This window comes from Dermochelys coriacea, chromosome 2 (genome assembly GCF_009764565.3).
Source record: "Dermochelys coriacea isolate rDerCor1 chromosome 2, rDerCor1.pri.v4, whole genome shotgun sequence".
Lineage (NCBI taxonomy): Eukaryota > Metazoa > Chordata > Testudines > Dermochelyidae > Dermochelys > Dermochelys coriacea.
In genome coordinates, this window is record NC_050069.1 from 169,296,028 (window position 1) to 169,308,516 (window position 12,489).

The window sequence follows — 12,489 nt, forward strand, 5'->3', positions numbered from 1 at the left end:
ATTTTTCTGGCGAACCCCTTGTAATGTTTTGCTAACCCCAATTTGGGAACCACTGCCGTAACTCATGTTTCTGACTTTGTGTGTTACCCTAATGCTTAGTTTTTCGTGGTCATCAGAAACCATTAGACCAGCTCTTAATTGCACACTGGGCTTGATTTGTCAACCCTGTGAAATAGAAGCCTGTAACTCTGTGGATATATGCTTTATATCTGTGGATATTTGAGTCCGTGGACCATGTTTGTGAATCACAGATGCGGATCCAAATTTTATATCTAGAGCCCTGAAAATCTGCAAACATCCACTTTATATCCACGGACCATGTTTGCGGATTGCAGATCGGATGCAGATACAAATTTTGTATCTGCGCAGGGGCTATACTTTAAAGGTTGGTGAAATTATTCAGATGAATTCACCTGGGGCAAAATTGATTCATAACGAAACTTTGTGGACTCCCATGTAACTTCAGGACAGTTTAATTTGGCTTCTGAGGTCAGTAAGCATGCTAGAGGTGTAATTTGGATGGTGGTTCAATTCACTGCTACTGTAAGTGTCATTCAAAACATCTGCTGGAGGCTGAGCAGAGTGGAGGCATGCTGGCAGAAAATAGGGCATGGTTTATGCAACTATAAGCCTTGATTGTTACTAGCCTAAGGCAGCTATAGAAAGGAAGTATAGAAGCATAAGGGGCCCACTTATGTTCTTGTATGGTCTACATGTACCACAGATTGTAGTGTCAATGGGAAGCAGGCTCAACAAAGCCACTGTTTCTCAACAGTCAGGTGTTGCCAGGGTACGGGCTGAACAGACTATTGACTCATCCCTCCAACACGCTGGCCATCATAGCTGTGCAACCATACCATATGACATACACTGCATTGGGTATAAGCCCAACACAGTTTACTTCTTCCATAAAACTACCAGGAGACTCAGAGCCACACTCTGCTTTCTGGGCTACTCCTGGGACAGCACAACTATGCGCTGACTATTGCTCACGGCAGATCATAAAGTGACAATCTAACCCACTCTCCCTTTACTTTTACTTTTTTTGGGTGGCCTTATTCTCTGCTTTTTTTCCTCATGTTTTGTAAACTACTGAATGGGCCATGCTCTCCTATGCTGCTGAATTAGACATATAGCCTGATTCTTTTCCTGGATAAAGAAGAAGAATCTCCACAACAATGTAAGACAGAAGTAACTTCCATCAATATAAAACCATAGAGTAAAACTGTGTGCCTAATTCAAAAATGCAGATAGGTTTCTTTCATAAATTCAGCAGCTTCAGTGGCACCAGCAGATTCACCTGGCTGAAACATAGCCACGATAGCATACAGAATGGACTTCCATCTTCAGTGGTCCTTTGCACGTTTTCTTCCTTTGTCAAGAGTCAGTATGAGAGGATTTAGGCTTCTTAAATACTTCAAAATTGCATCTTCCAAGCTCACTTCTGGTCAGTTTGATGCAAGATTGCAAGATTGCTGCTTGCTGGGAATGTCTGAGTATCAATTTCTTGGTGACAAATCAAACCAATGGATATTAATAATATGCTGTAACTTTTTACATTGAAAACTGTTTCAGAAATCACAAGCAACAGATATATCCCAAAGTCCTTTCTCATCTTAGAATCATAGAGTTTCAGGGTTGGAAGGGACTTCAGGAGGTCATCTAGTTTAACCCCTGCTCGAAGCAGGACCAATGTCCAATTTTTGCCCCAGATCCCTAAATGGCCTTCTCAAGGATTGAACTCACAACCCTGGGTGGCGAGCTTAATGTGCATTAGCAGGCCAATGCTCAAACCACTGAGCTATCCCTCCCCCATGCTTCAGTATTTTCCATTTCAAATATGCAAGGAACATATTTAGGTGTTAAAATTTGTTCTAATCTTCCCCAAATTGTTTCTATTAATATGGACTATATATTAAAAGAAATTTCCAAGGATGTGGAGAGGTGCCATCTCCTCCCTCTGTCATTTCTAGGGAGAATAGAAATAACCACAATTAATATCTACCCAGGAATGACCTATATCATTAGCCTATTGCCTTTAAAGATCTCTCCCTTGCTCTTTGCTAGAATAAATAGGCTTATTGTGCAATTTTATGGGATAAAAAACAGTTTCGCTTGTCACACAAGACCCTTAAAAATAGGTTTGCCAGATTTGTATTTATATTATCTAGCATTCCAAATATGTCCTAATTTAAGATGGTTCTCCTCCAGTAGCTCCGTATACACACCGGCCTGGTGTGAAATAGAAAATAACTTGTCTAAACCATTTGGTTCCCTCTTTTCTGGTATATACCTTAAGAGGCTACCCACATCCTTAAGGAAAATCCAATCTTTGCACCTACAAGATGCAATGCATTAAGATGATTATAGCTGCTGATCTTACTAATTCTCTTCTTGTATCGCTATGTACCTGTGCATCAAGATCAAGGCAAATGCCACGCTTAAGACAATTTGGATAAAAAAAGGATTTAAAAAATTAAAGCTCTAATATAAGATGTTAGACTGGCCTCCTTTGATTACATGTGCAACAAATATCAGTTACTGCAGTCTGAGTTCCTCCTTTCAGCAGCTATGCTTAAGAATTCATGCAAGGGTAGGAAACAATTGGTCTGTTTCAACTCTCTCACCCCTAGAAGAACATATTAAGAAATATGGAAACAAAAGTCACTATGTAGGAATTACTTATAGGTGGCTAATACTTTGCATTACCCTCCCAATCTGAGTCTCAAAGAAAAATGGGAAAGAGAACTTAACTTTACTATCACAACAGAAACCTGGGAGGATATATGGCTTAATGTGAAAGACGCTTCAAGTTCTTTATCTTTGCGATTCTTCCAGAACAAGATAATAAACAGGTATTACTGGACTCCAGGATATTAAGTCTAGATTGGTAACACACAGTGAATGCTGGAAATGCAACTAGCCTCATGCCAACCTTTCAAACATCTGCTATGCCTGTCAAAAAATGCATGTTGCCTGGAATACCATATTCAGTGCTCTTTCGACAATGTCGTGTTGCTACTTTTTCCTTCTCCGACCTTGGGTATGTTGGGGATGCTGAATGAGTTGACATTAAGAAATGGATTGCAGTAACTAATTTAGTGCTCAAAAGTTATTTTGAGAAAATATACAATTCCTCCCTCATACACAGATTGGCTTAGTGAACTCTCTACTACTATATTAATGGAATTAATGACTTTGTCTAATAGAAATGCTTGGAAAAAATATGAGGATGTCTGGTCACACATGAAACTATTGCATAAATTTGCAGTTTAGTAAATATTAGTCCCCAGTACTCATAGGTTATGTTCTCACTTATTTATCTGTTTAGTCACTTCAACAATTGACTCTCTGCATGACCTTTATGGGTTCAGGTTTGTTTGTTTGTTTGTTTTTTGGTTTGTTTTTTTCCAGGTTTAACAAATAATAAACACTGATTTTGCTATTTATAGGGCCATTTTATGCATGTATTTATATATGTTTTGTTTCATTCTGTTTATATTTTATATAAAAATGATAAAGAGAAAGATTAAAAAAAAGAAAACAGTTTCATAAGTTCAAGTGCATTGTTTAATTGGCTATTCTGTCCAGATTTGGTTAGAGGGCATAGTACAGCAGTGCTTGTTTTGCAGAACATCTGTTGTCAGGAAATCAGATTAGGAAGATCTTTATATACTTAGTGTCAGATTGTGTGGTCCATATTCCTACAAAACTTGACAAACCTGTGCATTTCATCATTGTTTGAGCACAATTGCACATTTTTCAAGATGTAAGCATTGCCTGTCATACCATTTGATAAATATCTTGCCCTCATGGTATTTTGAAATTCAGGATAGCTCTCGAGGTTCTGTGTTACAGAGAGTAATTTGTGAAATCCGAAGAAATAAGGTAGCCACAAAAATGTCTCACAGCTGTGGAACAATGTTTGCAGTGTATCATAATATATTTAGCATATCAGATCGTAGGAAAAATAGAAACATGAGGGAAAGGTACGTTGCTTGGCTCAGAAATGATTGTATCAGGGAATAATGCTGGGGGGAAGATAGGTTAGAGGGTGTATAGGGATGTGGGGGTATTTCCCTGGCTCCTTGCCATCTGCAAACAAATCATTGACTATAAAGAGTCAGCACGTAATGTACAGGGTGACCTTGACATTGTAAATGGGTAAGAGCAATTTATCACATGCTGTCCACCATATTAAAATGATGGAAAGTTTCACATGGTGAACTGAAATCTCTTTTGGAGTCGCTGCCCGACAATTCAGGGGAATGTGGGGAGTTTTCACATTTCTTATGTTTATGTATCCACCATGACAGCTTATACGGTAACACAATTCCTTATAATGTGAAATAAAGCATGATACCCAAAACAAACTTAAGGACTTTAAAAGCTTTTGTTTTAAACAGAGAATCAGTCAGATTAAAAAAAAAATAAACTACATTATAGGAACTTGGAAAGAATCTTACAAATAGCACGGACAATTTACATATTAAGTGATTCCAGCTGTTAAGCCATGGAAATTGGCACAAACTGCCAATATGGTGCGTGCAGCAGAAAGGAATATACTGCTTTTCAGCTTGATAGCATGCATACAATTAAGTACAGATGTCCCTAATGGCATTTTTTGTTGTTTTATTGTGAGATCTATATTAATGTCCAGTTTATATGCCACAAATAAGTGGAATAAAGTTTCATTTTATCACTTTCTTCTTAGCAAAGGAAAACCCATAAGAGAAATGAAATCATAACTAACTGATCATTCATATTTAAGTGAGACTAGCTATTAAATTTATGAAAGTTGGCGGAAACACTCAGTAACATGCTCAGTGTACCTGCTGGCTGGCTGTCAGTGAGCTATGCAACTGAAACAGAGACACATTCAGCTAATGTCTCCTCTACTTGAAAGACTGATTGTGGTCAGGGATTCTATTATTATGATTATTTATAATTTACTTATGGTAGCATCCTCTGAGTACTAGGCACTTTCAAAACACTCATTAATTGAGAATATCTATGTTAAGAGGTTGATTCTGAAAGGATTTGGAGCAGCCTGCAATGCATTAAGCTGCCTCAGCTCTCACCACTGAAGATAGAAGGTGTGGATGTTCAGTACATCACCGATTGCATTCAGCATCTTACAGAATCAGGTCCCAAGTGTCAATATGTATGAGAGCTACACGGCACACTACTGTTCAGACTTATTTTAAACTCTTCAGTGCAGCTCATCACAAAAAATTTTGGAAAAGACACATGCCTGTTATGTACATTTGGGTGTGTGTTAGAGGTTACCTGCTTTTGTTAAGTGATGCATTTGAACTGAGGAGTGGTGTCTTTTTTTTTGTCTTCTATAAAAGGTCCTACAGACATAAATCCATCCTAGCATAAATCAATCTATTCATGAGTATTGGGCGTACATAAGTTATATTGGATCAGGTGGTCAGAGTTCCAGTCTGTATCCTGATTCTCAGCTTTATAGTGCACTCTTCTGTACTATACATGCAAATCAAAGGCAGGAGATGGGTGAGAAACCCCTGCTTTATAAATATTTATTAGTGATTCATATACTTTATCCCATATAAGGGCAGGACAAAGTCTGAATTGTTCCATATATTCTTATTTCATAATTATTGTATGTTAACAAATAATTTTTAACTTAGAAGTAAAATTTGACACTTTAATACCTATAACTGTTATATTATTGCAAAGGAAAGGGCCATCTCTCAAGGTGTGGATTTTCCTGAGAAGCACATTTGATTGAGACCTCTTTATTTTAAATTAATTTATACATATTACATATTTGTAACAATTATAAGGGAGTTATTCATAACATATTCCTCTTGCTCATATCATCCCTTCCATGAAACAATTGATAATAGGGAAATATCTTTGCAAATCAATGGCTTGTACCAAAACTCTGGCTGTAGCACACCAGAAATAGAAATCCAAACTTGAAGTCTTTAAACTCCTCTAATCTTTCTGCAACAATTTAAGCCCTACCAGATATTCTGAATGTGTAAGGCAAACAAGCCTTCATTTTCAGCAGGGGAGCAACATGTGTGAAGTAATAAGGATTTGTGTAAGGATTATGACATTCCCTGGTAATATTTAGTACATAGTACATTTCTGTTATGTTTGAAATTATGGTCAAAACAGGCTTCAAACCATGTTATGACATGACATATTTTGACAATAAACTAGAAATGGGTGGGTGTGGGGGAGTGTAACATTGTTTGATCCCATTATTACTGTAATTTACCATTATGTTGATAGAGGAGTATGTGTGAATTTGTCATTGGGTTGCCCAGGCAGATCTCTAAAGATAGATGCATTAGGACTATGCAACTCTTGTGATTAAATTCACCTTCCTCTGTGCCTGTAATTGAACACCATGTTCTGTAATGAAAATAAAGGCATCCAAAACAGGAATAAATTCATTTTGCTTCTATAGGAGGAAAGTGTATTGGGAGTCCTCTTGTAAATCGATGCTGTACCATTTTTGAGGGCCTCATAATAGTTTAAGTATCATTTTGTTTGAAGCCATACAAGATGCACTTAGCCATTTGTGCTGGGATTTTCGATGGATCTTAAAGTGACTAAGCACCTGAATTCCAATGAATTTCAATGGGATTTCCCATTTGCAAGTGGGATTTATTTATTACAAAAGAATTTTCTTACTGGTTTTTTCATAGTGGGAAACTTCATTTTGTGAAATTAAAAAGTAGCCAGGTTGATTTTGTCATACCACGGAAATTACTGAGCTGATCACTCTGTTGGTTTGTTTGTTTCAGACCTCCGGCAGTTTTTCCAAAAGCTCATCTTTCTGTTGTGACAAAGTATCACAGTAAGTATTTCTTTAATGGTTTTGCTGTATTACCGCACAGTAGTGTTGTGCTGTTTTTAATTGCTCCAGCGCATGGCATCTTCTGCAGGTTAAAGTAATATTTAAAAACATTCCAGTTGTTGTCTCTGAAAGGCATAGGCCATAACATTTTCTTCTTAAGGTTGTAGAGTGATCTTTTACTGGACATATGCAAAATACCAGATGAACTGAGTATTTTCGTACAGCTAAAACTACCACAAGTCACCTTAAACACCGTATTATTTTCATTTATCTTTCATGCTGCTTCTTCAATACAGCTTTAATTACACAGATCTAAAGGCAGATTGTTTTCTTTAAGGGTAAAATTCACCCTTTACAGAGGGCCCAAGTGGGAGTTAAGTTCTGCATAGATTTTGCCCTGGCCCCTGGGCCTTTACACAGGGATGCCTTTCACCAAAAGTAAAGTTGGGACTCATGAAAGGTGACAGACTGAGAGCACAGAAGTTGTTTATCCAGATCAGATTGCTCACAGGCTGCAGTCCAAGATTCTATCCCACTCTGCCTGTGTGCCTCAGTCCAATCCAGTGAAGGGACCCACCATGAGGGGTAAGAGAGAGTTCGCTTTCCATGCCCAGCAAATACGCCGCTTATTATTTGCATCACACTAGCACTTAAAATGTGCTATGCACTTTACAGACATATAGGAAGCGCTGTCCCAAAGAGCTTACCAACTGAAATGTTGCCAAGAAGGGTGCCCTTTGGTGGTGGAAGGATTTATAGTGTGGACACCTGTTTGCTTGGGCTGAATACTGGTAGGAAGCTAGGAAATTCTGACTTCTAGTCCTCCTTCTTCCCCCGACTTTCAGTGTGGCCTTGAGCAAGTCTATAGATTAAAATAGGGTTAATAATATTTATCTGTCTACTTCACAAGCATGTGAAGAAGATTAATGTATTTGCAGTGTATTGAAGACGTAAAGCTCTAAACAAGTTCTAAATATTATTTAGCTGCGGCTGCTAACTAGTCATTATATGGTAACAACCCTTTTCACTATTAACCTAGGCCAAAGCAGTGAGGAGGAAGGAAAGGATATTTTAAATGTTTTACATACTCTTTACTATGGCTCTTTTTGGTCCATGTTCAAAGTAAATAAATGGCGAGAACAAAACAACATGTGCTATAACTCCCATGCTTTTTCTGTAGCTTATTTGGACATGGCATTCAAAAAGGGTGCTTCAAACTCAATTCATTAGAAACATGTAAATAGTTTCTATGTGTGGTTTATGATAGTAAAGAAGAACTTGTAGGCCAAACTATTGGAGAAACTAAACCTAATTCTGACTTCATTTACTCTATTGAAGTTACTCTAAATTCATATCTGTATAACTTAGGGCAGATTTAATCATGTAGTATACATGAGCAATTTTAGAGACCACTTAAAGACAGAGTGTTTGTGATGCCCCAAAGAAATAGCGAGAGATTATTGCAGCCATGAGTCTCTGTATGTCTGTAACACCTGGATTTTCTCCTGTTCGGGATAGAACAAATTCAATTGTATTAATTTTTCTATCTTTCCGTAGCACTGCACGTATAGGCCTGGGATTTTATAGGTGGCACAGTAATGAACTCTCTTTTGGCCAGCTGCCAGTTGCTTAAAGACCTGACTAAATTTTGTTTTATAAGCTGTTTATGAACCGCAATAGGTGAAAATATTTCGATGAAAATATCAGGAACCATAAATACTGACTGGTTCCCTAGTATGAGTTCAGGATGATATTTCTGCTCATTAACTTTCTATTTTCTTGTCACATTCACCCCTCCCCACTCCCCAAACTGCCACATCTGATTCTTCACAGAAGTGCAGACTTTGATCACATTATGGAGGAGGGCTATGAACTTGACCTGACTTACATCACTGAGCGGATCATTGCAGTATCCTTCCCTGCCAGCTGTTCAGAGGAAACATATGTGCACAACCTGCAAGATGTAACCCGAATGCTCAAATCCAAACATGGAGATAATTACCTGGTAAGTGCAGATTAATCCTGTTTGTAATTCAGCTATATGTAATTCAGTTTTCCCCCTATTTGCTGTATGATGGCTGATCTGATATCCTTAATAACAGAGCCCAATGTAGGCTCACATACACCAATGTAAGTTGGATGTAACTCCTCCAAAGCCTATCTAGTTCATATTTACACCAATGCAAGTGACAGTAGCCCAGCATTTTACATTCAGTCAAACAAGGAAACAGATGCAAGCCACCTTCTTGTTGATGGCAAGGCAGTATGCTCTTTGAGCATCATGTTCATTTGCAACAGAAAACTTGTAGGGATAGTTCTCACTGAGTAAAACTCATTCCTACAAGATCCAGATGGCTCACCATGGAATGCATTTTTCTAGCAGCTGTAACTTGGGTTCCGATGATCTCTGACCATCCACCCCGCCCCCCACCTTGGCTGGCTCCACTGTTAATTGTGAAACAGCACATAAAGGTTGCTGTTAGTGTGTTTTGTCTCTTTCATTTACTTGATTTAGATGCATTTTCCCCATTACTTATTTTCTATTTTTAAAAAATAAGGCCCTGGACAAATCTCTAATGGGTTCCACATGCACAATCTTTTATGATGACCAAAACTGTTGTTCTCTCATGCTGCGTGTGTTTTCTGCTTAGCACATTTAAACCCTCTGGTATCACTCTCTCTCTCGTGCTTATAAATGTGGGCCAAAATCTCTGGTGTTAATTGAAGTTATTTTTAGCTGACATGTGTAAACTATTAGAATAAATCCACAATTTCAGGAGGGTAAAATTACTGTAGCAGCTAGCTTGCATTGTTATTCCATCCAAAGAACACCAGCACTGTGCATTCATTCACTCACAACACATTTATTTATCCCAACTGCATTGTATAACAATGATTGCTCTCAGGTTGTGCTTGAAGTACTACCAATTATGAACCTTTTGTCGCATCAACTTTTCTGTAAGAAAACCAGTGGTCTCTCTGATGCAAAATTGTAATGCTTTGCAAGGCATTTCACCTAAGTCAATGTTTCAAAGTCAGCCCAGATCAACTGTCATTTTCATGTGATGCTGTATTTTGGTATACGTGAAATAGGCTGGTGGTCTTGGTCCAGCTATTTAACTCTTATTAGATGTGTTCACATCACAAAAAAAAACCCAATTACTTTTATACTAATTCCATTTTGTGTTAGGAAAGGGCCATAACCTCTCCATAGCTAAGTTTGCCAGCAATTACCAATTGGTTTAGTCTTACTTTAACTTTGGCATGGGAAATACATTGGTTTGGTTGGAAAATTGCCAGATTTACTCTGGAAACAAAGGAAAATGTATTTGCAAAGTGAAGAAATTTGGCAAGCCATTTTGCAGTTCTAGTGCATTATAAAATTACCACTTTTGTCTAAGGTTTCTTTGTCTCCCTCTATTTCAAAAATGACTTTTTTGAAACCCTTCAATTTTTCCATATCGTTAAATATCCTTGAACATTTGCATTCCAGCTATGGCACCAATCCAGCAAAACACTTAAGTGTGTGAATAGTCCCAATGAAGTCACAGAGAGCACTAATGTGCTTAAAGCTAAACACATGCTTAAGCATATTCTTGTGTCATAGAATCATAGAGTCAAAAGGGACCACAAAGGTCATCTAATCTAATCTCCTGCCAAGATGCAGGATTTGTTGTGTCTAAACCATCCAAGACAGATGGTATCAGAGCCTGTATTTGTAGAAATGTAAGCAAAATTATAAATGCTTTTTGTTGTGGGTAGTTTTGAGCCCAATCTTCCTCCCTTTGATTTCTTTGTGAGTTATTGGCACCATTCTGCTGTCATTAGTGCCAATGGGAATTTCTGGATATTAATGTCAATGGGGGCCAGGGTGGCATATTGTATGTTTGCATGAGCAAGTTGTCCTCTATTCAGATGTTGCATATTGGAAAGAACATGGAAGGTTCTTCCATAGTTAACAGTTACAGCCCTCTTTCTTTAGCTCAAGTCGCAGAGACTCATGTCTTAGAGATCTAAGATGGGGTTCTAGTTCCAGCTCTGCACATCTATAATTATTAAGGAGAGCTGATAGCATTTCCCTAGCTAAGGCTGATTTTGGCCCTACTTTGTATCCATAAAATTTGTTCCAAAATGGTTGAAAAAATAAAGTACTTTTTTAAAATTAAAAGAGTTTGAAATGGCACTTTTAAAATTTCTGCTAAATGTCTAACTTTTTTTGTGTCCCCCTTTGTCAACTCGGTGAAATCACCTGACATCACAAAATTCCAAACATAAGTAAATTTTAGTAACTATCCCCCAGCAACCTCAGTGATGTTTTCAAATTCACGTACAGTGCTCTGGTAGAGTCCCGTGACAATAAATGTTTTATAAACACTAAAAGATTTTGACATTTGCTCATGCAACAAGGACATTTCAAAGGCTGAAATAATAAAATGTGTAAAGAAATTGCCATTATTTGAAAACTAGACATGAATCAGGAATCACTGGATCTAGGGAGAAAAGAAAGAACCAATAGAAAGGGTGTAATTGTCAGCAATGAATTTTCTCAGTGACCAAAGAAACTATATTGGGCCGATGTATTGCTTGTACATAGTGTAATTTTACTGACAATTTCTTTCCACAACAAGTACTTATCTATCACATCCTTAAAAAACACAAAACTCTTAAAAGCCAGAAAATGAATAGTTAAGGAATCATAAATCTTATACTTTCTACAAAATAAAAAAAAAATATCGGGTACAAAGAAGTGCAGATTTCATCATAACAAAAAAACACAGTCCTGTCCCTAAATATTTTTCGTCAATAATTTCAAAATATAAACATAACACAATCCTTCAGAAGAAAAATACATTATTTCTGTATCATTAGTGACACATATTCATTACTGTCAGAAACAATGTACATGCATACATTATTTCATAGTATATCATCAAAGTTTTACACTTATTCTGTTAAAGTGCATATTGTTGTTAATAGTTTTATTATTTATGTATATTGTAGTACTCCCTAAAAAGTGCTAGGCACTGTACCAACACATAGGAACAGCATAATTCTCAAGAAAACAACTGTTTTAGATTCTTTATCACTGTCAACTGGTACCTAAATTGAACTAGTTTTAAACTTAACAGTTTCTCTTACGTGAAAATATTTTGATATTGAAATAAAGGTAAGAAAAATATATGGTCAAAATTTCCACTTACTTTAATGGGATCTGTTTGAGTGCTCAGTATTTTTGAAAGTCAAGGCCTAAAAATGGACTTAGGAACCTGTCTTTAGGAACCCATTTTTTAAAATCTTGGTCAATTATTTAAAACCAACCAACCAATCAAACAAACAAAAAAAAAAACAATCCACAATGTAGAAATCAGATAAACTCGTGCAGTCTAATAAGATTGCTAAGCATAAGGCCTAATACCATTTACAATCTTACATTATATATACCGGTAATTACTATTATAAACTTGAAAATTTTAATTGTTACATATTGTAGGCATTTTCTCAGCATATGTAGTTTCCCATAATATTTTCCTGAATTTATTAAGGGAAATACCCTGAATACTGCAAATGCTAAACTTAACCAAATTATTATTGGCTGAAGTTAGATATCTAAAGTGACTGAAAAATCTGAAGGCCCTCCCCTGTCATTT

General features: G+C 37.0%; 1 protein-coding gene across 19 annotated transcripts in view; it reads left to right on the forward strand.

The window, feature by feature from the left end:
* Nucleotides 1-12,489, forward strand: part of TNS3 (tensin 3) — a 338,104-nt gene that overhangs the window by 173,177 nt on the left and 152,438 nt on the right. For 15 of the 19 annotated variants that reach the window (XM_038389568.2, XM_038389570.2, XM_043508663.1 and 12 more), the window contains 2 exons: nt 6,789-6,841; nt 8,675-8,846. In XM_038389568.2, coding sequence (XP_038245496.1) covers nt 6,789-6,841; nt 8,675-8,846 — 225 coding nt within the window. The remainder of the gene's footprint in view (nt 1-6,788; nt 6,842-8,674; nt 8,847-12,489) is intronic. The other 4 variants (XM_038389569.2, XM_043508659.1, XM_043508666.1 and 1 more) reach the window with 1 other exon arrangement.